Raw genomic sequence first — 25,256 nt, forward strand, 5'->3', positions numbered from 1 at the left:
TCTTGATACTTTTCGAACGCGGATTATAATTTGATTGAGCTACCGAAAAATTAAACGAGGCACGAGTCCGGGGTCTCCACTCTGCCACTCTGCCACTCTTCAGTGCCACCGCTGTCTTTTCGAACACTTTTGACAGCTGCACGTCACTCGACAGACACCATAATATATTATTTTGTTGTTTATGTTTTTTAATTTATATTATTTATTAAGTTATTCATGTTGAGCGTAGCCAATGGATTTGCCAAAATGTTTTGTTCGTTTAAGCGAAAAAGAATGCTAATAAACGTCTCGGCCTCTCGTTCAACGACCGATAAGCAATGCGACATTGGTCATCCCCCCCTTCCCACCTACCCACCTATAGCCTCTAATTTTCCACTCTTTAGATCATTTAACACCTGCGATTATTGGTAATTAGAGTTGTCATAAAATCTAGCAAAGATTTATAGCATTTTTGGAATGTTAATTATGGAAAATTGGCAAGAAATCGAGTGGCTACAAGGGTATAACAGTTGGACGGCAGGAGAGGCCAGGCCTATCATTGCTATGACTCACCTGTATTACACTTAGATATCTAGATAGTACCGTTTATTTTGCCATGATGCACGAGATCTACATAGGTGGCGCTGCTTTGTTTACATTTTGTTCTCTTCACACACACCCACACACACACACACAGTGATACCGACACCGCGACCCGAGCCGAAAAGCACGTGCCAAAAAATAAAGCAAGACAGCTCTTGGCATTAACGAGATCGAGGCCATTTTCCCCGCATTTCTCCACCGAAATAACTTCACTTCACTTGTTGCACTTCACTTTCGCACATTGAGACAGACCTTTGCCCGCCATTTTCCTGTTTTCTATTATTTTCTGCCTTTGGGAACATATTTGCATGCCCAATACTTTCCACACGCCTGCGCGACTATTTGCCTGATGTTTTTGCATCACTTTTCCGCTTTTCACGGCGAAAAATCACAAAAGAACGCGGAGCTGATTTCCAAATGAACGCATCGATTGCGGGGGCGGAGAGAAAATGAAGCAATGTGCAAGAGCGGAAGCTCGGCCTAAAGCTTACTCTCTTTATGATGCTCTCTTTGGTGCCCTTGTCTTTTGTTCTCATCTGCTGCAGCGGGAGAGGATCTTTTCTTTATTGCTGTCCTCTTCTGTTTCTACTGCAGCGCTTGCATCGTGTGTGGATTGTTTATCCTTTTCGCTCCTGTCTCTCTCTCTCTCTCTCTCTCTCTCTTATTGCTTAAGCAAAGAGCGCAAGTTGCATTCCTGGATTTCTTCCAGTAGTCCACAGTTTCCCACAAATCCCTGCCACATTCCAAGGCATATTTTTTCCCTCTTGTCTAATCATGACTTTTGCACTTGGGTTTGGTTTTATCTTTTCTCCCCCGAACCCCCTGCGACCCATTCGATCCGTTCGAGCCATTCGAGCCATGCAAAATGTCAGCTTAGACACCGTTAGAGCGAGTAGTAACTGTAATTAAAGCCTGAGACAGAGCCCGAGCCAGAGCTTAAGAGCTGGACAGAAAACCCCTCAGCGACTAGCAGCCGCGCGGGTAAGTCGCTGCCAAGGCTGGCGGATGGCGAGGCGGCGGCCGGCCCGTGGTTTTGGCATTTGTCAAGCGATCAAATGCTGCCCCCCCCCCCACCTCGCCTGAGACCCCAGGCCTCGTCGGATCTGGCATTAATTCTGCCCACCGCCCCTCCCTCCTGCAAAGCGTAGGGGAAAATATTATTTTTAATTTGCATTTCAGCCAAGGTTCTTTTCTGAGCTCTGATCCACTTTCCTGTCTTTCTGTCCATTGTGTTGTGGCGGCCAGCCAGGGAGGCACTGACTCAAGGGGGGGGTGACTGGTGGGGACTGGGGCTAAATACAACAATATTTTGGCTAGAAATTAACAGGCAATTCGCAGCTGAATGCTAAACAGAGCCGTTTAAGCCGGGTCTTAAGCTGCAAAGCGATGGCGGGGGCCGTGGTACGGGGTACGGGGGACGTGGCACAGCCGTTGGCCTGGAAAATCTGCCTCGTCATGGGGCAAACAAAAACAGAACTGACCATCGGCAATACAATACGAGTCTCGGCTATGCGATAATCAATAAAAAATAAAGGTCTCTTTTTTTTTTTATTTTTTGTGGGGTGATGTCGCAGGGCAGTGGTGGGGAGTGCAGGGGAGGGGGATACAGATAGCACAGCAGCGTTGATTCGATTCGTGGGGGAGTTCCCAATGTTTCGTATTTATCAGATGGTATTCCGAACGGAACGTTAATTCCCAGTTGATGAAATGTGAATTGATGCCTGGGGTGGTGCCATTGATTTATGGGCTATTTGTGGGCAGCGAGGTGGGGGGGAGTAGTATTAACAGATTTCGGAAATCGTATTAAAGATTGTATCTCTTTTTTTCCCCCATGGTATATCTATAATCGTTTAACATTGTATGGTTTTTATTATATATTTTTCCATCGTTTCTCGGGGTGTGTTGTATCTGTTATTATTGGTAAACACTGCATACTCCTCCTGCCTTTACTTACCCTTTTACTACGCCTTTTATATGTGTTATACGAGCATTGTATAACAAGACCCCCTGCAATGGCCTCTGCATTCGATAACTGAAGCATTTTCCATCTTTTAAACCATTTCAAACACATTCAAATCCCCATTGAAATCAAGTTCATTGCCCCAATACTCTCTCATACACCCATCTCTCTCTAACTCATTGGCATACTCTTCCCCCACTCTCGTGCTCTTCGCTTTCTTATGCATGAGTCATTCATAAAAATCCAAGCTCCAACAACACGTTTTATCCCCCTCCCACCATTGGAACAGGTGTCGTTGACTTCAGCCGCCACCGAAATATGTGTCAAGGTCGCCACTCAAGCTCTCTCTCTCTCTCTCTCTCTCCCTCTCTCTCTTTTTAACTATCTATCTTTATCCATCTCTTCTCTTTTGTGTACGTGCTAAAAGGCAGCAGACTTACCGAAAAAAAACCAAAAAAAAAAGAAACACCCAAACAAAAAAAAACCTATTTCACAATTTCCAGCAAAAAGTTGATCAGACTTTTGGAGATATATATGTATGTATGGCCCCCATGGCAGCCCCGCATGTGGGAGAGGAACAATTAAATGTGCATTACACAATTGGAATTGGTTGGCGCCTAGATTCCAACAAATGGGAACAGAAAAAGAGGGAGAGAAAAGGCCACGGAATGAAATGGAAACTATTGTGACCTTGATATTGAAACTGCAGCGCCTCTGCCGGCGTTGCAGCTGCGGCGTGGCCATGGCTGTAGCTTTCGCAGCACAACTGTTCCCAATCTCCTGTGCCTACTGTTCCCACTCTCCTGTGCCTACTGTTCCCACTCTGCAGGTGTCACTTGCTGCTCTACACAATCCAGTGCGCCCACTTCTAGAACTGTTCCCCACTCTTGTTCTCACAGCACTGTTCCCACTTTCTCAACACTGCTGATCCCAGTCCTAGATTCACTCTGCACTCAGATCGCTGCTCCTAGCACTCTCTGCCCTCCCTCACTGCACTCCTGTTCCTCTCTTCACACTACTGTACTCTCTCAACCCAATCAAACTTTTGGCATTAACCGCAAAAGTTCAGCATCAAACTAAAGCACCAAAAAAAAGCGCCATAGAAATTAAACACCTTTATACCCGCCGCACGCCGCACACCGCTTCACCCCTCCCCTTCTACGAGTATCTATCTATGCTCTCTGCAGCACTACTCTCTGTCTCTATCTCTGCCTGTGTGTCTCTGTGTGTGTGTGTGTGTGTGTGCAAACAATGTTTAATGTACAATTTTTTGTTTAATACTTGAGGCATGGGGCGGCCGCAGTCGCCGTCATTCACCGCACAGCCGCAACGGAGTGTGCACGCGTCAGCAGAGCAAAGAGCAGATCAGAGCAGAGCAGAGCAAAGAGCAGATCAGAAAAAGCACTCAACAGTTGCGTTCAATTTGGCTCAGCCGTTCCACAGCAGCTACCTTATAGCTACCATATTTCCATTTCCATATCCAGTATATCCGCCAAAAGCTTCGAATCTGAATCCGAGTTTTCCGAACAAGTTTTCCAGTGAATGCGAAAATTAATCATTTCCAAAATTCAAGATTCAAGTTGTGGCAGAAGTTGAAAAATTGTCGAAATTCAAAATTTTTTTTGCATTGCGCGTGAAAAAATCGAAAACACACCCAAAAAAAAAGTGACACACTTCAAAAGTTACAAATAATTGTAAAATAACGAACGGAATATCCACTGATAACCTTCAAAACTAAGCCCAAAAAAAAACTTGTAAATAAACGCAAAGTAGACTCAAAAGTGAAACAAAGACAAGACGAAAGACGAAAAACGAATAAGTGGAAGGAAAAAGTACTCTAATTGAAATTCGATCGAGTGGAACTATTGCCATCCCAGCCACCCAGCCACCCACGTGTGTACTCCTTGTAGATAGTCATCTCCCTTACGCTCATTGGGTCAACCATGGATGCGCCCAAGCAGGTAAATGACAACAAATTTATATTTATAGTGCATACCCCTGCCTCCGAAAACCACATTCAATGGTTAAATGTTGTTGTAGTTGCTGCAACTACCACAAAAACAAGCTAACTTGGCTAAAAGAGACAACCAAAAAAACATAGCAACAACAGCAACAAAAGTGCGTGACAAGTCGGTCTCTCTTTTAGCCACAAAAACACGAAAGAAAGGCGATTTCCGAGAGCCGCAGCTTTAGATACTCTTGAATATCGATCTTTGATTATTTTCGTGACTGATATGTATCAATTATCCTTTTTTATATCGATTTTCAAAACGAAAAAGCCCATGCCCATCCAAAAATAAGCTAAGAAGGCAAGTTTTGGGTTCCGTAGCTTGGGATAGTCTTTGATCTTTGATCGTTTTGAGACACATTTCCGAAGGGAATATGAAAAACTACACAGAACTATGGTTTGATGACTATATGTCTACCACAAAGATTTCTTCTTCGGAAGTGAACTTTCTCTGAGAACCCATCTATAGATGGGATATCTTCAAAACAAGAGAAAGGACATCACTACGAAGACTCTCAAGTTAATGCTACTCTAAAATTGTATTCTCCAGGTGTTGAGGGATCCCTCCATCTGTCCAAAATCAAAGTACTCCCAGCACAAGAGTATAGCCAGTACATATTGCCACGCCCCTTGGCCCATTAATGCCATGCCACACACCGCAGCAACACAAACCCGAAACGTGTTTACAATCTTGAGTTGTTTTTGTTGTGTGCTGTGTCCCCTTTTTTTTATTGAAGTTGGTTTTATTTTGCTGCTGTTGGATGTGTCGTACGACTTTGCCAATTGCAAATTTTCCCAACCCCCATCATTCATCATAATCATCGCCCACCTCCCCCCCAACCGCCCCCGTGACATACAGCACTACTTTTTTGCACTAATCTTATAATATACTATATATAAATAGTGGGGACAGCCGATTGATCAACAAATGAATTGGAATTTATTGCTGAAATCGCGATTTAAAGTCGGGATTTTCCTTTGATATGCCACAAAAAATACACCAAAAAAAACTGATTTGGTTTCATTTTGATTGCAGCAATGCGCACGCACAGTTTTTTGGAGGAATTTGAACGGGAAAATAGCTTGAGAGTTTTTTTGGGGGAGATAATTAGGGTTTTGTTTCAAGAATTTCAAAGGAAAAATAGCTGTACAAGTTTTCTGAATCATTTACAGTAGGGGGCTATAATTAGGGGGTTCTTTAAAGAATTTAGTGGAATTTATTTCAAAAATTATTTCCCCACCAGTCCAGCCTTTATAGTTTTTTTAACCAGAAATTAACTCAATGCCCGCGCAAAAAATAACGAAAACCACTTTGTTCTTTTGTTAAGATTGATTTTGTAATAAGTTGAGAGTCAAAGAGCTTTAATTTATGCCCTGCTAAATGTTATTGCACTTTGTTCAGCCAAAAACGTGCCAAAGAATTAAAATACACACACACACTGACACAGAGATACTCGTACACTTCAAACACTCACATAGATACAGAAATTGCATTCGGTTATTAAAATTGTTTAAGAGAACACATAACAATTTTTTGGTTTTGGTTTTTTCGGCGGCTGCCTTCAATGCAAACTTTAATTGCATTCAATTTTGTTTTGCTGTTTGATAACCTTGTGCACGAAAAAATAAAAAAAAAAAAATAAAAAAAGGCCAAAGTAAATGCTAAATGTTGGCCAATTTCTGTTCAGGCATGCAATTTGCTTTAATAGCAAATTGGATGAAGTTTCAATGGGAAATTTGTTTGGGGGGAAATTCCATAAGAGTTTCGGTGTGACACGTGTCACCAGAAGTCGAAACTCAATCAGGTTGATCGCATTTCCAGAGCCAGGCCAGAACCAGCGTCAGAGCCAGCGTCAGAGCCAGATCACAAAGTTCTCCCTTCACTTTGTCGATCTGGCACTTGAGATTTGACAATATCATACACGACAGCCGACAGACAGAAGCAGAAGCAGAAGCCGAAGCAGCGACACAAAACACCCACGAGATTCCAAGCCTCAGAAGCAGAGCCTCATAAGAATGGGGAAGCAGCCGAAATGAAGCATCCAATTTGGTAGCGAATCCACAAAAATATATGTATACTAAATACACAGAAATTTATTATTGTGTAACGAGATACACAAATAAACATTTTGAAGAGGCTGGCTCCTTTTTTGTGCGGCCTGATCTTTAAAGCGGATAATGACTGGAAACCGAAACGGATTTGGAATTGGCATTCGCTCACTCGCTCATTCGATTGCGCATACGACCCGTCTGCCGGTTCTTCTGGCTTTTCACTTTCGAAAAAGATCAATTAAAATATCATTTGAGGCAGGAGGATGAAACACGATGTAAACTTGCGGGGATACGATCTGCGATGATGGAAACATGATGCCATCTACAATAAATATCATCCAAATGATGGATCAGTCGGTTCTGCTTATTTCCAAGAAGGTAAATGTGGAAATGATCTAAGAACGATCCGGAAAGATGCAAATAATCCTCACACTTGAAGCGCTCTATGGGAATCTTGAAAGCAGTCTGAAGTTTAAGCCTTTTTAATTGGATCCCATTCATGAGAGAGGGAGATCTGCATATCGCACATGCCATGCCACACACGATACCGACACCCGTTAATTTCCCATGCAAATCCCTGTCGCAAGGTGTCAGCCAAGAATGTATTCCCATTCGATCAGCACTTGGAGAATGAAGGGGGGCGCAGCCATAGAGATATGTGCATATTTATGGGGGAGCGGTAATAAAAAGAAGAAAGAAAAAAAAAAACGCTTCCACGTGCCATCGATGAGTCGTTCTGCCTCTCCTTCATTAACGCGCGAAATGTGTTAACTAATTAATAATAGAAATTAAGAATTTAGCTTGGAAGGAAAAGCAAAAACAATGCCCAACAAAATTGATATTAATTAGAAGTTCATTGTGTTCAGAGGAGGATCGGTTATAGCTTTAACTTTTTTGTGGACCATCGGAGCAGCCAATTTGGCACCAAGCATGACTCAAAATTGGTCGGCGAGTTCCCCTTTGATCAAGATCCCATCAGCAAAAAGATTTCGCCGCCGCTGATCGTGCGATCGGGTGACGGTGATCTGACCCAGGCCTGGGATCGCTTTGGATTGGATTCCCATCTGCACTGATTTATTAGAATTTCCAATGAGTCTGGTCTTCCTCCCCCCCCATCGCATGCTACTCATCTCTGCTTGTGCAATCCCCGCACCCACACACCCTTTCAACGCCGCTTTCAAACAAAGTTCAGAGCATGCAATTCTCAGACTTGACTTCTTGGCTGTTAAATAAAAACCGTTTTCGTAAGCCACTTTTGGCCATGTGAATGCTGAATGCCGGTGGCGAACAACAGGCGATGTAGCGACGTGTAACGACGACGGCATACACTTGGAGAAAATCTGTAGAAAACCTGCAAGAGGCAAGTCTTCAAAAAGTTTGAATTCAAATTTGAATTTGAACAGCGATAAGTAATCGATTCGGGTGCAAATCGATACATAGAAAAAGAAATGAGAAGGAGTAGCTGTTTGATAGCAGCCATATCCTGTGGCGCTCTTCTAACATACACCGATCCCTAATGATTTGAATTTAAATTTGAAAAACGATAAGAGGACAATCGATAGACAGCAAATGAGCACACTCGGAGGAGTAGCTGTGTGATACCAGCCAGAGCGAGAGGACTGTATCTAGAGCGGCATATCCTGTGCCACTTTTCTAACATGAAACGATCCTTATCGATCTCTAGCGCCTTTTTTTTAAATTTCTCTCACTGCAAAAGCCGCAAAAAAGCGGAGATTTTGTTTTGTTGTTTAGTTGGCCCGCACTTGAGGTTGAGTTATTACACGGGTTTCTGTCTCCATCTCACCTGCGCACCCGGTGCCCCTCCCTTGCCGACTCTCTGTTGTTGTCTCTTTTATGTGTGTCGCCGCCGTCACACTCTGGCCCCCTCTGCTCTGCGCTCTGCTCTGCCTCCTCCCTCGCTCATTTGTTTGCTTTTCTGTTATGAAACGGAAATTGTGTCAAGGTCAAATTTGCATGAGCACGCTAAGCAGCAGCTGATGGGAAAGAGGGGAGGCAGACAGACAGTGACGGACAGTGGGGCCGGCCTCTCAGCTGTTCTTTGAGAGCGAGAGCGAGAGAGAGAGGGCGAGAGCGAGAGCGTTGCTTTGCAAATAAGTTAACCTCACTTTAGTGCTTGCTTTTTCTGCCGTCCCCATATGATATTCCAATCAGAGAAACTGTCAAAGTAAATGGAAATTAATGTACAAGTACTACAAGGGGTGAAAACTAGGCAAATATCTCTAGAGAGGGCTATGAGTATAGGTATGGCCCCCTCTTTAGTGGGCTGATATACATGTAATATTTGCCGACTCCAAAAGTCGGACTCCGATCGAGGCGGGCATTTCCCATGTCAGCTTTAATGACAAGTCGTTTAGTGTTGACTTTTTGTTTTATATATTTAGCCAGACGAATGTGTGAATAATTATGCAAGTGCACTGCGGGCACAGGCGCTGCGACAGGGGGTGCGACTGGGCGGGGGTACTGGAGGGAGGGCCCGAAAGCCTAACCATTAATTAGCTAATGAAAAGTAAATGATAATTAAAACAGCTAACGAATTGATGTAAGACCCCAGATAAAGACAGTTGTAAAGCGAAAAGATAAAAAACAAAAACAATTAAATTAAAAAAAAAAAACCAAAAATAGTGGTGGAGATGGAGATTAGCGATCGTTAGGATTTGAGAGCTAAGCCCACCCATAGCATAGTCGATAAAAATCCGACAAGACCTATTAGGAAATCTGTGAAGCATAGAATCCATTGATTCTCGACATCCAGCTAAGAATCCACTCAACATTTCCCACTCGAATCTCTCTCTAAGACTTCCTCGTTGTTCAGTTTTTCTTATGAAGCCCCCCCCACTTCAAATTACATTCCCCAGTGATGGTGCACTTCCTGGAGAGCTGCACAGCTCTCTGCATATCAAATTATGCAATTCAAGTCTCAAGCATTCTCTTGCTTATGGAATCTCCAATAAGAACTTCCTCTATTCCGAGGCTTGTTCAAGTGAAATCATTCTCTAATTATCCGATCTACTGGCATATGTATCTATGCAACAATGCATCATCATCTGCCTTTCACACACACACAACATTCCCGGATGATGAGCACCGCATAAGGAACAACAACAAATGATGAAATGTTTAACAAATGATACTCTTGTATTATTAATAATCTCTGATTATCCAACAACGGCCCGGTCCGGCCCGGCCCCTTCCCTCCTTTTTTTGGTTTTTTTTCGAAAGGCCTGTGTATAATTCTCGACCTCCCACGATCGTATCTCCAGCTGGACAAACAAATTGTTTGTTTTCGTCTTGTTGATATCATTAATTTTAGCAAACAAAACCCAAAAGGAAGTTGATGCTGAAACTGATTCATGGATTGAAATTCATATAACACCCATTAAATGGCGGCTACAAAAATAAATAGAATGGCCAGAGGTGCGTCATACAATGGGAATACTGTGTATTTTAAGGAGATCTTGTTACAATTTTCAAAAAAGAATTTCCAAAGGCATAGGCATAGCGACAGCTATTCCATCCAGAACATTCCCTGAGGCAGACAGACAGACAGACATTTGCACTCTGCCACTTTTGGGGGCTAATAAATTTTGTTGTCGCCCGCACTCTAAATACCATAAAATTAGTCATAATTCAGACAAAGCCGAAATCCGAAAGCTAAACAACAAAATGCCCAATTAATAGATCACTATCGGAGAGCGGTGAACGGTGGCAACAGCTGCTGTATAACGCTGGATGCTGGACGGAATGGCCAAGCGAATGTTTGGGGTCCCATAAAAAATTCGCTGTTGGCAACAAGAAATACATAAATACTCGTACATATGTAAAACAGAAGAAATTAGACACGAAATGGCAGTAGAATAGGTGAATGGTGGTTTTATAGAGTTTAGAACAAAGGATTTCAAGGCTTAAATCCTGACAAGAGATGAGTTATAGTATCCTTAGCAGCAGGTACTTTGCAGAGAACTGTAGAGCATATAACAGCTTATGTTCTGTTATACGTACAAATACCATTCTCTAAACAGTTATACCCATGAATTGGTATCCCACCGAAAAACCCGCGCGCTAATAGCATCGATAAATCGCTCAATCCAGATATGCAAATGGAAAAATTCAGGCACCAGCCAGCAAGCAGGCAAACAAATTGTGCGATAGCCAAAAGCTAATTGGAAATTCCTGCAGGCAATGGGAGCCCAAAAAAGTGAAGGCAACAACTGCCACAAGCAGCAGGCAGCCACAGAAAGAACTGCAACAGAAGCAGCACCAGCAGCAGCAGTGGGCGACAACAAGTAGGCACCAGGTCCGGGAACGCAGCCGGATACACATACAATATTTATGTACGATTATACCATATATTGACAGGCCATACTTAGAACCCTGGAACCAACGACTGCCCGAATGGCTGATGAAATGCCAAACGGAATGGCCATAAGCCCCAGAGACACTATGACATTAATCTCTTGTGCAGACAGGCACATCTTTTGGGCCAGGCCAATACATTTGCATGGCATATCTCCGCATGCAGCGAATGGCAGGGCCCCAGACACACTCCTCCACTCCACAGTTCATTGGCGTCGTGTGACAAGCCCACCAAGCAGCAGCAGAGGCAGCGACGCCATCACCAGCAGCAGAAGGGGCCGATCAGAGCAGACCAAGACAAGACAGTGACACACAGACGAGGCCCAAGTCTGGTTTCGGGCCTCCATCACACACCCAATGCCAGAGGTACCGGCAGAAACACGAAAGGAGGGCTAGCTGAGGAGACGAAGCTTTTGATACCCTTTCAGATCGATTGTTCCTGTATAAAATGGAGAAATGACGGGAGCGACCTGGTTATGTTTGAATTTAAATTTGAATTTGAAAAACGATACAAAATCTATGATTACACTTGCAGATGCATATCGATAAAGACAAAAAGAGAGCATGGCGAAAGGAGGGAGATAGAGCGAGACCACTATAGAGAACACACAAACACACCATAGGGAATATCCTGTACTCTTGTAATGTTTACCAAGAATTTAATATAGGGTCAATGTGTTACAAACAATCGCTGAAAATCGGAGTACCATTAGCGAAAAGTGCCCTCACTCTCTTTTCGACTTCTCTTTTGGCCTCCAGGCATTTACTGTTAACGCTGCCTCTGCTGCTGCGCTGCCGCTGCTACTGCTGCAGCTTGACCTTCGAAATGAGATGCCAGACAAAAAGCTGCCTGATATGATGAAGGGAAAAAACTTTCCAGGGAATGAAATTTCAAAGCCAGTTCGTTGCCTAAATCTTTTGTTTGAATCAAAGTCGAAGTCTAGACAAATTTATGAGGCGAGACAATGCGATGGGAATTGGGACTGGGGCTGAAGCTGGATCTGGAGATGGGGAAGGGGGCGTGACCCAGCATGACGCTGGCCTTTACAATAGAGTCATCAGCCCTGATCGGTGCTCGTACCCGTGCCCCACTCAACCCCTCCTGAGACAGAGACTTTCGACTGTTATACTTAATGGGCTGGACGCAAAAACCAGACAGAAATTTTGCTAAAAATAACAAAATGGGCCGCAATTACCGGCAGAAAACAAAAACAAAAAAAACCGATGATGTTAAAAAAAGAAATAACCCACGCGACCAGCAAACAATCAAGCAGGCAGCAGGCAGCAGCAAGCAGTAGAATGAACGAACGCCCCAGAGGCGGGGAGCAATTTGTGTTTGTGAGCTGTGGGAAACACTCGAAATTACCAAAAATTTGAGGCGGCTGTCGAAATAATATAATAATACATACACAGAACAGAAGAGAACCCCAAGAACCCGGCACCCGGATTCATTATTTATGGCTTTTATTGCTGGCTCTTTTTTGTTTTTTGCTTGTGTATATTTAATATTTATTGATTTCGCTGCTGGAGACAGCCGCAGACGGGCATTCATCACGTGCGTCATTTAACAGTTCAATTGATTTGAATACTCCTCGTACGAGTGTTATTTATAGACTTTCGACTTTTAGGAATACTCTATCTATCTATAGATCCCCTCTGCAGTAATTATGCCCCAAGGGCCCGCCGTTCCCTGTACGTGGAAAGGTTTATCAATAAAAAAAAAAACCACAGACTAAATCTATCTATCCTTGGCTCCAAAACATGACTCATGTTCTTGAATGCAGGAAATTTATGGGATTACTTAATAGCTCTCTATATTGGCTTTCTCTTTCCCTTTAGTGGTCTCTTTCTCTCTCTCCCTCTCTTTCTCTTTCTTTTTAACCGGTCTTCTAATTGGTCCGCGCAAAAACCGAAAAGCGGATATATGTATGTATCTTTATAAACCGAAAGCATTTTGTACTTTCCAATTTATAACAAACAAAATTCCACATTTCAAACCTCGAAATCCGGTTCTACTTCAAGTTCTGTCTGGGGTATCTGTATCTGTTTCAGTATCTGTGTCTGTTCGCTCCACCAGTAATTTGTTACAATTTATTCCGGACTCTTGGCTATTAGCGGACGGGGACCGAGGACGGAACTCCCCCCTCGCACTGTGCGAATAATTTTTTGCACAATTTGTATTGTTCCGCAATGACAGTAATTTATGATATTAATTGGTAATTAATTAAGTAAAGCATAAGATCGCATGACATGCCCTGCCTCTAGCCACCCACCCACATACGATGTGTAGAAACGTTGATGATCTGATGATATGATGATATTTCTTATCCCCAAAGTCATCTTCCTTTGGCCTCCACCCCAAAAGCAACCATTCATTAATTAGTTTTAGGTTTTCAAACATTGTTCCACTCCCCCAACTCTTTTTTTGTTTTTTGTTTCTACGGTTTGTTAAACACTGACTCTTGAGATTCGTTTTATCTAATTAATGACCCACGAGAATTAACAACTAAACGGGGGATCTGTCAGATGTTTAGCTTTTGAATTAGAGATGGTCTCGCGAAATATTAAAACAAAACTCTTTACAAAATATAAATTTATTCATAGAAAGAACTTTTTGTTATAGATTTACGTCTGAATAACAACGAAAAAAAAAACTAAGATAAATGCTTAAAGGTAATACTTGAGGCACTCACATTAGAAGAGCTTTAAATCTTCCAAAATTTAAATTTTCGATAGAAATGGGAGCTGAAAGGTTCTCGTTAAAGTGTCGTGCGTGTCACGCCCTCGTCTCACGCTTTCGTCTCTATCAGAAAACAGAGCAAAACAATAAAACACTGGCGCGTGGCAAATAAAACATTCGAGAGCCCCAAAGGCAAGACAGCAAATTAGTGCCACAAATTAGTGGAGGGAAACCATTAAAGAATTGCTTAGCACTTTACAGATCTGATGCTAGGCAATCCAACAATTTATGAGCCACTGATCGAAACGAGTTCAGCAAATTGAATCAGATCAATGACCCAGAGAAGAACTACTGGGAATCCAGAGACGAGACCACACCCGATAGTGCCAGGCCAGATGGGTGGGGAAATTCCAGAAAGATCCAACGATCCAACGATTATCCAGGGGGAGGGGAAAATGGTTAACAAATTAGCTCGAAAATCGATTCGAAATAAATTTTGAATAATTACCTCAATCTTTTGACTGCAGATTGCTCCTTTGCCTGCCCCTTTTGATCAATTTCGTGTATCGCTTTCACTAAACAAATTGTTATTAACATATTGGAAATATTTAAAGTTGTGGGTTTTTTTTTTGTGGTTTTTTCTTTTGTTGTATAAATGTTTTATGTTATACACATTATATTTATTTATTTCTCTGCGTTTGTTGATGGTTGTGTTGTGGTGTAGTTTTGTGTGTGTGGGTGTGTGTTTGAAGAATGAAGGAAAAGAGGAGCAGAAGCAATCGATCTTGTTGCAGAAGAATGTAGAATGTTTGTGGAAGGAGGCAGTAGATGTTGTGGATTGAAGATGTAGAAGCAATAAATGTGGTGGAAAGTGAAAGATTTACACATTGAAAGTGGGAATCATGCGAATATTACAACTAATTGAATTTGCACTTGGAAAAGTCCATCTCGGGATGCTGCAGTCGGAATCTGCGAATGAACAAACGAAACATCAATAAAAATAAACTAAACCATTATTTGAGTACACACTTTTCAAGGATATCCTGCTTCTTGCGATCTTCGCTGGTGGGCAGACCCATCTCCTTCTGGCGCTGATCGAACATCATCTTCTCGACCATGCTGCGCGTCTCCCCATCCAAGTCGGAGAGTTTCGATGGCTCTGGATTGATCTTGCGCGTGGATATCTCTGGATCGGTGGTGACCAGACGGTTCCACCAGCTCATCTTGTTGATTTTGTCCAGGGTGATGAGCACCGATTTGCTGTCCTGCAGCACCCACAGGGACTCCTCCTGCTTCACCTCGCCGCTGAGCTCTCCATCGATGATCGGCTCCTGGCCCTTGAGGCCCACCTTTAGGGTCTTCTTGCCAATGCTGACCACCAGATCGCGGGCACGCAGAGCGAATGTCACGTTGAAGGGGATCTTGAGCTGTAATTCGAAAGAGATTGGAGATCGGGATTGGGTGGGGGTTAATGATGCGGCACAAAGTGGAGTATACATTCAGATCTTTGCGTAACCCTGCTTCGAGTGTTTTTGTTTTTGTGGAGACAGAGACGAAGACAGAGTTGGAGATGGAGATTAATGATCAGAGATTGGATCTGTGTGCACAGAGATTCTTTGCTTTGGTCAGTACTCAACCTTGGATGGGCTAATAATGCTCTATAAATAACTCTCGACTCGACTGCAGGCGGCAGAGGCACGTCTCTGCTGTATCGCAGCTGCAAGATCTGTTTTGTGCCCTTCACCAGATCCGAGTCTTGGGCCAGAGGCTGCTGCTTTGCTCCCTTTGTCCCAAGGACTGTAACTGGAACGGGAATCTAGTTTAACGGCCAGTTTCAAGGACGTACAGCGGTTCTTACGAACAGGATCCGGTTGACGCTTGACGGCTGCCGAAGGAATGCCGTTCGACAGGTTGCATGGCATGGCATGGCATGGCATGGCATGGCATGGCTGTGCCTGCCCGCCTGCAGATGGATTTATGCCGCTTCTGGCCAAGTTCAAAGCAATTACACTGGCGTCTAGAATTATGTGCCACGGCTGGCAATTAATTATAACTCCCCCTCCCCCACCCCCTTGGTGCACACATACATACATATATTAACACCTTTCCCATTGGCCCCGCTCAGCCGCCGCTCGCAGCATAATTAAAGCCCAGAGTTATTATTCGACAACCACTGTGCAATCAATTAGCGATTCTCATGTGGCAGAAACAATGTGTGTGTAGTGGCCCCATCGGCTAAGGTAAACCTTTAATTTAAATCTCACGATGCGGCATTCAACCAAGGACGCATACGCTCCATCGCCATCGCCATCGCCATCTGTCCGCCTATCCGTCCGTCTGTGTGGGCAGTGGAGCCAAGGCAGCCACACAGCAACAGCACGCGGCCCGTGTCAACAGAAGCTCCACCAGCGACTCCGAATGTGGGTTGCATCTTCATCACAAATCATATACAAAAAATGTGTCAAAAGCTGAAACTGAAGCGGATGTCAATTGGAAAAAACTCTGAATTGTACACGGATGTGAGGCAGAACGAGCCGAGCCAAGCCAAGCCAAGCCACCAAGAACCACATCTGGATGTGGAAGCCAGACGCGTGTGGGCATGACAAACACACACAGGGAGGGAGCCAGAGCAGCTGGCAACCAACTGTCGTGTCTAAATTTTGATTGATTTGCCCGCGAATTGGGGCACGAATGATCAACGTATTAGAAAAGGCATTGCACAACACTGAATCCAAACGATACAAGGAATCCTGAAAGCGGCACTATCGATACATGACAATCGATTGCAGCAAATCCTAGAACTTATTTGGAGGTAATTAAATTTATTCACATCTCGATGGCAATGGCATGGCTTTCTATTCTGCACAGCTGAAGGTTATGCAAATGGCAATTCATACAATTCTATGCTCGAAACTAGGAAATTTACACAAATCACCAGACAAGAGGGAGACACAGCCACGCCACGCCACACATACACATACATAATGGCGGCCATTAAATGCACAAAAACACACACACACACACACACATACATATGCAAATGCTGTTGATCTGTGAACATGATGCTGCTAAAAAACTAAAAAAAATAAAACCAACAATAGTCGTTAAAGAGGGGCACCGCAGAGGTAAGAATAGAGTTGAAGAGCCACAGGCTGGCACAGCCCCGTCAAAGTCAGAGTTCGGTTTTGAGTTCAGAAAAGGTGTCGTGAATGAATTAATGAATAATAACGAAATATTGATGACTGTCAATGCTGCGGAGACTGCTGTGTCTTGTCTTGTCTTGTCTGCTGTGACGACGACACACGAGACATGGCACATGGCACACTTATGGCCCGGGCCAGGTGAGAGCGAAAGAGAGACGGCGAGCAGACGAAATGTCTGACAGTTGGCAATTTTATGCAAATTCTCCAGCACACACTCCCCCTCTCTCGCTCTCTCTCTCTCTCTTGCTAATCAATCATTCACCATAAGCAGAGAAGCTGCACTAATTCGGTCTCTCTCTCTCTCTCTCTCTATCACTCCTCTTCCTCCTGTGTGTGCGTGTGCCTCTGTGTCTGTAAAGTGAAAGAGATCTGTCGGCTCGGCCTGCTGCCGTTTTAACTGTTTTTAACTTCTTCTTCTGCCATGCCATTGATTAATTCTATAAAATTTGCAAAACATTTCATTTTCTTTAAATAGTATACATCGATCTAGTCGAGAGTATAATTTATGCTAAAAGATGCGATGCGGTGCCAGGCACCACCGAAAAAAACGATCTCCACCAAAAGTAGCGTTCGAAACACACCATCAAAACCAATAGCGGCAGCATCAGCACCAGCACCAGCAAAAAACAGAAAACCATTTAAGAAACAACAAGAGAGGAATCGGATGAGTGGTGCCAACGATTTACATACTCTTACAGATGTGTCTTTTCTATGATATGATCTGTATTCATATATAATTCGTTGGAATATGTGCATATCAGATCGATCATTCAGTGGTGTTCTATTTCTGCCAGCGGGAACAAGAAAGGGGCCTGTCTGTGTCTCCTGCTGTGCTTTGCCAAAACATCGAATCCAAGAAACCCCAACTACTCCTCGGAAGGGTATACCAAACAAAACTAGCTTCAATAGAGTCAAGTATGCGGAGTGCCCATGCCCCATGCCATGATGTGTGTATGTGTTCGATTGGAGTGCTTTGTATTCGATAATGTTATCAGACAAAACAGCTGAGACGAGACTCAGGCCGCCGTGGCCGCCGTTGCCGCCGCCGCCGCCTCGAGGCGAGTCAAGCCCCAGTAGAAGGCCAGGGCATACCTCATTTAAAGCGGCTTAAACTTGAGCTTATTTGTGGGCCAGAAGTGGAGTAGATAGAGACACAGACAGCACAGCGTGGCAAATTATTGCTGGTTTGCTCCGAAGTCTGATTAGAACGTTCTCCAACAGAACCACGAAAACTACATATGTAGTTCCTATTGGGAACGCCACAAACATTGATCCGCTCCCGTACCACCACGTCACCTCTCCATCCCTGCCCGCAATGAGAGCGGAGATCTCTTAAGAGTGTATACAATAGAATCCGTATTGACATTTGCATGGCATGGTTCAGGCATCAGGCATCAGGTAGCCGTCTAAGCGGATTACAAAACAAAACGATGTTCGATATTCATCCGGTTAACCTAGTCCATTTTTGTTTGTTTGTGAGGGGGATATCCCAAAACAAACGATCATCATTGTCGATTAATTTAGATTCAACATCTTCATGAGCTAAATAAATTACAGAGAAGAAATCTTCTTCGCAACGCATTTAAAGGTCGACAAAATTTATAGATCTTCCCAGATCTTAGAATAAATCAACAAAGGTGGTAGATTGCCTTATGGAAAACTTCTAGATAATCCTGCCATCCCATATACAATATATTCTGCGAGTTCTCCATAGATCCGATCTGCCTTATTGATAGATCTCTCTGGAACTTCCCTAACTTATACAGAACTGTCAAGATCTCTAATCAGGAAACCAAAAAAAGAAAGAAAAAAACCGAAAACGGATCTCTAAAGCGGTTCATTTACCCAGGGTTCTTTGTGAGGTTCTACTCTTTGTTCTGGGGCTTTGTTGTGGGGTCCGCCATTATGTTTGAACCCCACCAAAGTTGACTCTTTTTTGTGTGTGTGTCTGTGTGATTTATAGGAGAAACCCATTAAAGCGTTTTATAAGCTAAACAGGTGTGAAACGGACAAATAAAAGATCACTTTTCGTTTATATAACCTGCAATTAGAGGCGCTGGCACACACACAAACACACAAATACAAATATATATGCACATATATAAACTTATAGCCGATACGTAACGCGCTCTTCTCTGACGTGATGAGGTATCAATAAGACATTTAGAATTTCCGCCTGGTATGAGTCAGGCCTCTAGGAATTTTTGCATCCGAACGAAGGAGCTAATCGGAGCCCCTGAAGGCAGAAGAATCACAAAAGAATCCGTAAAATTGTTTGCATTGTTATAAGCGTTTTCCATACGAAGAATTATACTAAACATTTAATAGAGGCAATCAACAGATATAGTCAGAGAGACAGAGAGACCGACCCCCGGAGGGTCCAACGAAAAAGTCATAAGCGTGGCATACGTCAACGGCAGCCATCCATGGCCCCAAGGGATTTCCCCGTTTTGAGCGATTCCCATCAATATTTTTAGATATTTCTCTAATCCCGATTGTTGTCACCCAAAATGGAACAGAAATTGCCATCGAAACGAATATCGAATCGCGTCGCGTCGCGTCGCCTCGTAAGATCCGTGCGAGCGTCACTTTGGATTCCGGACTATTGCTATTTTGCATGCTTAATTATATGCATAAAAAGATCTTTGTTTATTTGTTTTTGGATCTTTTTTGGTTGCTTGGTTGGTTGGTTGGTTTTTTTCCTGATGCGATGTGAATGTTGTTGATTCTATTCAGGGGGAATGGTTCCGAATGGTTCTGCGATCTATAGCAAGTGTTTTTTTTTTTGGGGTCTCACCAGCCTCTCGCTTTTGAGTGCCGCCCGTCCCTCAATCTTCCGTTCAAGTGATCTCCATCTCCACATCTCCGTGAGCTTCTCCCGTAAACGCTTCACCTCTATCGATTCTCGTTTAGTGGAGAGTACATTGGCCGCTCCAATGGTTCGCTGGTCTGTGGGTCCGCTGGCAACCTGGTAACTGGCCGTGTCAGGTAATCTTTGTCAACGCGGCTGATTAAAGCGACAGACGGCAGCACTTCACTCATACACTCTCGCACCGCATCGCACCGCAAAACCGAAAGCCCAATCAAAAGGCAAGCGTTTGGTTTGCTTTGGTTCGGGAACAGGCGGCAGGCCACTCACTTGTCTCACTTAAAAGGTGATAACAAGATGCTCGACAGAGCAAAAAACCAAGCAACACAGCATACAAAAAAAAAAAAAAAAAACACACACCATTTCGTAAAGATTCAGTAGAATCTGTTTTGCCTTTCGAGAAGCTCCCTCCACAACAACAGATGACAGATGGGGTCTCGGATCTGGGATCTCGGTTCGCACCTTAAGTCAACAAAAGTGGCGTCAGGTCGGTGTAATGGGGATTTTTGGGGAATTTATTTGTTTGTTTAAGCAATTCTCCCAAGGGATTATTAGTTTAATGATATTATGACAACTAATTAGATATGGATCTAGAAAAATTCACAAACTTTGAGGAGTTTTACGGGGGGAAACCAGAATTTCCTTTCAAAATTAAAACCTGGTTCCCATAAACAAGCGATCACTTAAGAGCCAGAAGAAAGAGAAAGATCGTATAACCCATAATTCATCGATAAAGATTTTTGCAGTTTTAGGAATGGGAATGGATTCCCATTACCAGAATCTTTGAGTGCGTTGATATGCGGCTTTTGTTCTGTCCATTGACGTTAATACGTTCTTTCTGAGAATTCAAAATTAGCCAAAAATAGACCCAGCTCATGAAATGTTGCTTAAATATGAAATAACCATATAAATAATAGCCATGATATTTATAAGACCATATCTGTCGTTGATTTAATAACACAAATGAAATCCAATATGGTATCTGAGTATCCATCATACAGATATGATATGATAATGAGCCATGAACAAACGGTACTACAGCGAATGGGTGTGGTGGATCGTGTCGGTCAAGGTTTGCCCTTAATTAAGTTAACATTAAATTAGAATTATGAACATTTGTGTGTTTGGGGTCGGGGTTGGGGTTTTCCCATAATCAAAATTGGATTTCGGAACGGATCTAGAAAACGACGCCCACACACAGCCCAAAAACCCAAGAAGAGCCCTTCAAAAGAAGAACAAGGCAAAGGAGAATACAAAAACGGATTGCAGGTTAATGAGTATCAGCAAAACAACCGCAAAACAAAAACAAAATGGGCAGAGGCAGATACCGATACAGAGAAATGAAAGTAGGCAAAGAACAACCTGATGAGCAGGCAGATGAAATGATCAAATGCTCAAACATTCAAACATCAAAGCCAAAACCCGAAACGAATCGAGAGGAAAGAGCTGCCAATCGACTAGAAATGTACGAAGTGTATGGGATGGATAAATATAGCCCCCCACAGAACGACAACGACGACGACGACATGTTATGACATGCAAAATCCGGCAAGAAAGTCGCCGGATACAGAGGCAGAGCCCAGAGCCCGAACCACAGTCAGAGCTTTGCGCAACGCCAACAGAAGCAGCGACAGAGACAGCGACAGCGACGCCAAAAGCTTTGCTTCGCTGCTGCGAGACGGCCAGGCCTGCCAAGTGGGACTTCATTTCGATTCTAAAAGCCGTTAAGATCGGTTCTGTTTGCGGTACGCGCGCCACGCCACAAACCCCGAAAAAGAAGAAAAATAAGAAGAAGAAGGAGAATAAGAGGCAGAAGATCCGAGAAACGAGATCGTGACTGAGATAAGGAGAAGCGAACGAACAGCCAAACGGTTTCCCCAAACAGCAGCTGCTGCCGAATGTCAGCTGAGTGTTTCGCGAGCCTCACATCATCGTAAATTAAGCATTTAAAAATATCATAAAAGATATATTTAATTAGAGAACCAGACACCGCATACACACACTGCACCGCACCGCACCGCACCGCACCGCAACGCAACGCAACGCGAGAGACAGACTGACAATCAGAGCAAGACTCTGCTTAAAAATACCTGAGATTGTGATACTAATTAAATATTTTTTGTGGTGTGTGATAAATTGTTGTAACAATAAAACAAATAACCACAGACTAAAACACAACAAATTAATATAAAAAGTAAGTAAAGTAAAGCGTCCAAAAAACGCAACACACAGCACATTGTGTGTGAACACAAATCCCAATCACAACAATCCCAATACCAATCACAATCACAAACAAACAAAAAACAAAAAACTGGCAAATCAAGTTGAATAAATAAATTGTGTGATAAGACTTCCGCATGCCTAAATAATATTTACAATAAATAAAACGCAAGAAGCATCGCCGACACACAAATTTATGGAACTTCTGTTCTTTGTAAGCCCACAAAAGCACAGCACACACAAAAAACACACAAAACACAAGGCACACACACAAAAATTAAGCCCGTCAAACAAAAGACGCAGGCCACAAACTTGAATTGCAACTTTTGTGTGTTGGCAAATTGATTTTTGGATAACTTTTGCGCTCCACAGAATTATAATTAATTGCAACAATTAAAGCAGAAACCATTTAAAGAGAAAGGCTGGAACAAAGGCAAACACCAAACTGTCCCCACCCGTCATCCCAAAAAACAGCAACAACAACTAAAAGAATTAATACCTAATAAATAAATATAAAACCAGGCTTTTAAGCAAACCAGAGGTCCATAAATTTCAAACAAGTTGGTTGGCAAATGCAAACGAAGAGACGAAGACAACTCGAAAGTTCAGTTTTTGGTTTTTGTTTTTCGTAGTCGTCTTCTTTTATGTAAAGAGAGGAAGCGGCAAAGAGTGTCGAGGAGGAGAGCGTGTGTGCGTGTTTTTAGGGAAGACTTAAAAGTGTAGCAGGCAAAAAAAGTTCTAGCGGTAAATTAAATGCAAAGCCGAAGTAGTGCCGAAGTCTTGGGGAGAGAGTGAAGGAGCAGAGATGAGTTTTCCTCTTAATGACAATCTCCTTCTCTCATTCACTCCCACCAAAGCACCTGTCATTCCACAAAGCACTCTCTGTTGTTTGTCTTCTTCATTCACTCCCATTCGAAGCTCACACAAATACTAAACCGATTCTATATTGCTCTCCCTTTCTTACAGATGCAGGACTATTGGCACATTCCACGCGCCTCGCTGGCCTCCTCCAGCAGCTCGGCCATCAGTTCGGCCAGCTCCTCAAAGTCATCAAACAAATCGAATTCCAATCCCCCCACACTGGCAAACCGGAGTCAGCATCAGCAGCAGCAGCAGCAGAACAGCAGCAGCAGCAGCGGGAAGACTACAAGTGCGACAAGTGCTGCCGTGACCGCTGCGGCGGCGGCAGCAGTGCTGGCAGCAGCCAAACGGGGATCGCGCAGCTCTCAGGACTCCAGTGACAGCAACAACAGCACGCGGGTGAGTAAGAGGGTGCCCCCACGCAGGCGGATACACGAGCCGTGTGACTCACGTCGAAACATTCTCTTCTACATATAGAGCGCTGCTTCCGGCTCACTGCTGCTGACGGCAGCGAATCTGGAGCGCTTCGCGGAGATCCACAAGAAGCAGGAGCGGCACAACAAGATGTTGATGAACAGCACGTCGCCAACCTCCTCCTCATCGGCCAACTACAATGCGAATCTGGCTTTGGCCAGCAACGGCAGCACTCCTGGAAAGGATGCGGTGATTGCCATCGATGGCCACGATGGAGCAGAAGCGGATCCAAATTTGCATTACATCAAAACCAAAGACCTCGACACCGTGTCCATTGCCAGCTCCATGCACTTTACGATGGTCAATGGCGACAACGGACCTCCAAAGAAGCCCAAGCGGGGACTCTGCGATCGCGGACGCCAGGTCACAGTGCTGATTGTCAGCATGAGCACCATCTTTATGCTGCTCATCATGGGCATGGTCTATGCGCTAGAGAGTGAGTTCTATCTTAGGACTTCGATCTAAACTGGATGTTAATCTTTTCATTTCCCTTTGCAGTGCGCGCCCGAGACATGCCGAAGAGCTAATGGGGGGAAGGCGGGCTCTGTCTATCTACGAGAGTATCCAACTCCTCCACTGGCTAGCAAATTAGTTTATTATTTATTGCATTGTATTCTGCTATGTTTTGAGCCACCCCAATTATTTTTTTGTTATTGTGTCGTCTTTGAGCTAGTTGTGTAAGCTATTTATTAAACAATTTTTTTTTGGAGAGTCAGTTGAAGCTCGGAAAATCGTATCGGAAAATGTTTTACCCCTGTGGCACGCACACACACATACACGATGCTAGTATTAAGACAGAGAAATATGCAAACAAATGGAAGCATGGATGTATTTTTTTTCTGGTTAGCAATTAAGCTATTTATCCCTGTGATATGTTTAATAAAGTGAATTTTCTAATTGTAAAACGGTTGGCCCTTTCACGCACTTGCCGCAAGAGGTCAATGACTGGAGAACCGAACGGTAGTCCCTAGCAACGCCTCAAACCATGACAACAGCCCGCACTGGGTCAACAACAGCGGAACAACGGAAGGGGGGCGGGCCAATATATATTCTCGGACTCACCTCAACCTCCTGCAGGGTCTGTGTCCACATGTACTTTTCCAGGGTGCAGCCGTTGCCGGCGTTGGGCTGGAGTTTGCCCACCTCCGCCTTCTCTGATTCATCGTTCACTTTTTCTATGGGCTTGGATATGTCGTCGAGATTCAAGGTGGCAGCACCGCCGGCAGAGTCCCCACTGGCTTTGTCAAGCAGCTGCTGGCGTTTTCTAGAAGACAAAACCATACACGATGTTAGTAGGAAATCTGAATCAGAAGCCAGAGGCAATCCCCGTACTTATCCTCCTCCTCTTTTATAATGGCCGCTGCTTCCTCATCGGAAATATCACAAATTTTGTTATCATCGATTTCCTTTTGACGTGCCTCGCGTTCCACGCGCTCTTTCTCGTCCTTGATGCGTTTGGTAGCCTCGCGGGCCTTGAGTTTTTGAGTGTGTTCCTCGATTGCGACTGACGACTCCTTGCGGAAAGTGTCCAGAAGGAGTTTCTCCCATTCCGACTGCTTGGCGCCTGTGAAGAAGTCGGTCTTGCGACGCAAGAAGCTGGCCAATGTATGGAGGAACTGCAAAAGAACAATGCCACAATGGTTAAAACAAAGAATAAAGCAAGTCACAAAGAGATGTTCCATGGGAGGAACTGTTCTTACATCGGGCACGCCGCCGCGATGCTTCTCTGCCACAGCCAGTAAAATGGTGTCAAACTTTCCCTCTTCGGCAGACATTGCGCTAGTTATATTCTTTACTATTGTAACAAACTAAATTCGTTTGACTTCTAGATGTTTCGTATTTGCTTCTGCCGGCACATGTGTTTTTCTCTGACTTATCGATAAAATATACTGTCGACCCTCAGAAATATACCAAAATATACCATCTCAATTTAAAAATGTACCGTAAGTAATAAAGCGTTTGTTCCTTCTTTT

At 43.7% G+C, this 25,256-nt stretch overlaps 2 protein-coding genes across 3 annotated transcripts; one reads left to right on the forward strand and one right to left on the reverse strand.

The window, feature by feature from the left end:
* The first annotated feature begins 3,855 nt into the window (after positions 1-3,855).
* Positions 3,856-24,188, forward strand: LOC108152990 (vitellogenin-2). 2 transcript variants are annotated; one of them, XM_017282722.2, is made up of 4 exons: positions 3,856-4,503; positions 22,915-23,208; positions 23,287-23,719; positions 23,782-24,188. In XM_017282722.2, exons 1-4 carry the CDS (start codon positions 4,486-4,488, stop codon positions 23,808-23,810), a joined length of 774 nt encoding a protein of 257 aa, XP_017138211.1. In that variant the 5' UTR covers positions 3,856-4,485; the 3' UTR covers positions 23,811-24,188. The 2 variants fall into 2 exon arrangements, with proteins under 2 accessions (XP_017138211.1, XP_017138212.1); XM_017282723.2 differs by lacking the exon at positions 3,856-4,503 and adding an exon at positions 21,431-21,922.
* On the reverse strand, positions 14,170-25,155 carry LOC108152989 (nuclear migration protein nudC). Its single transcript, XM_017282721.2, has 5 exons — positions 24,984-25,155; positions 24,616-24,899; positions 24,346-24,547; positions 14,686-15,083; positions 14,170-14,625 (listed from the first exon to the last, which is right to left on the reverse strand). Exons 1-5 carry the CDS (start codon positions 25,056-25,058, stop codon positions 14,574-14,576), a joined length of 1,011 nt encoding a protein of 336 aa, XP_017138210.1. The 5' UTR covers positions 25,059-25,155; the 3' UTR covers positions 14,170-14,573.
* Positions 25,156-25,256: the final 101 nt, after the last annotated feature.

This window comes from Drosophila miranda, chromosome XR, assembly GCF_003369915.1.
Source record: "Drosophila miranda strain MSH22 chromosome XR, D.miranda_PacBio2.1, whole genome shotgun sequence".
In the NCBI taxonomy this organism is placed as follows: domain Eukaryota; kingdom Metazoa; phylum Arthropoda; class Insecta; order Diptera; family Drosophilidae; genus Drosophila; species Drosophila miranda.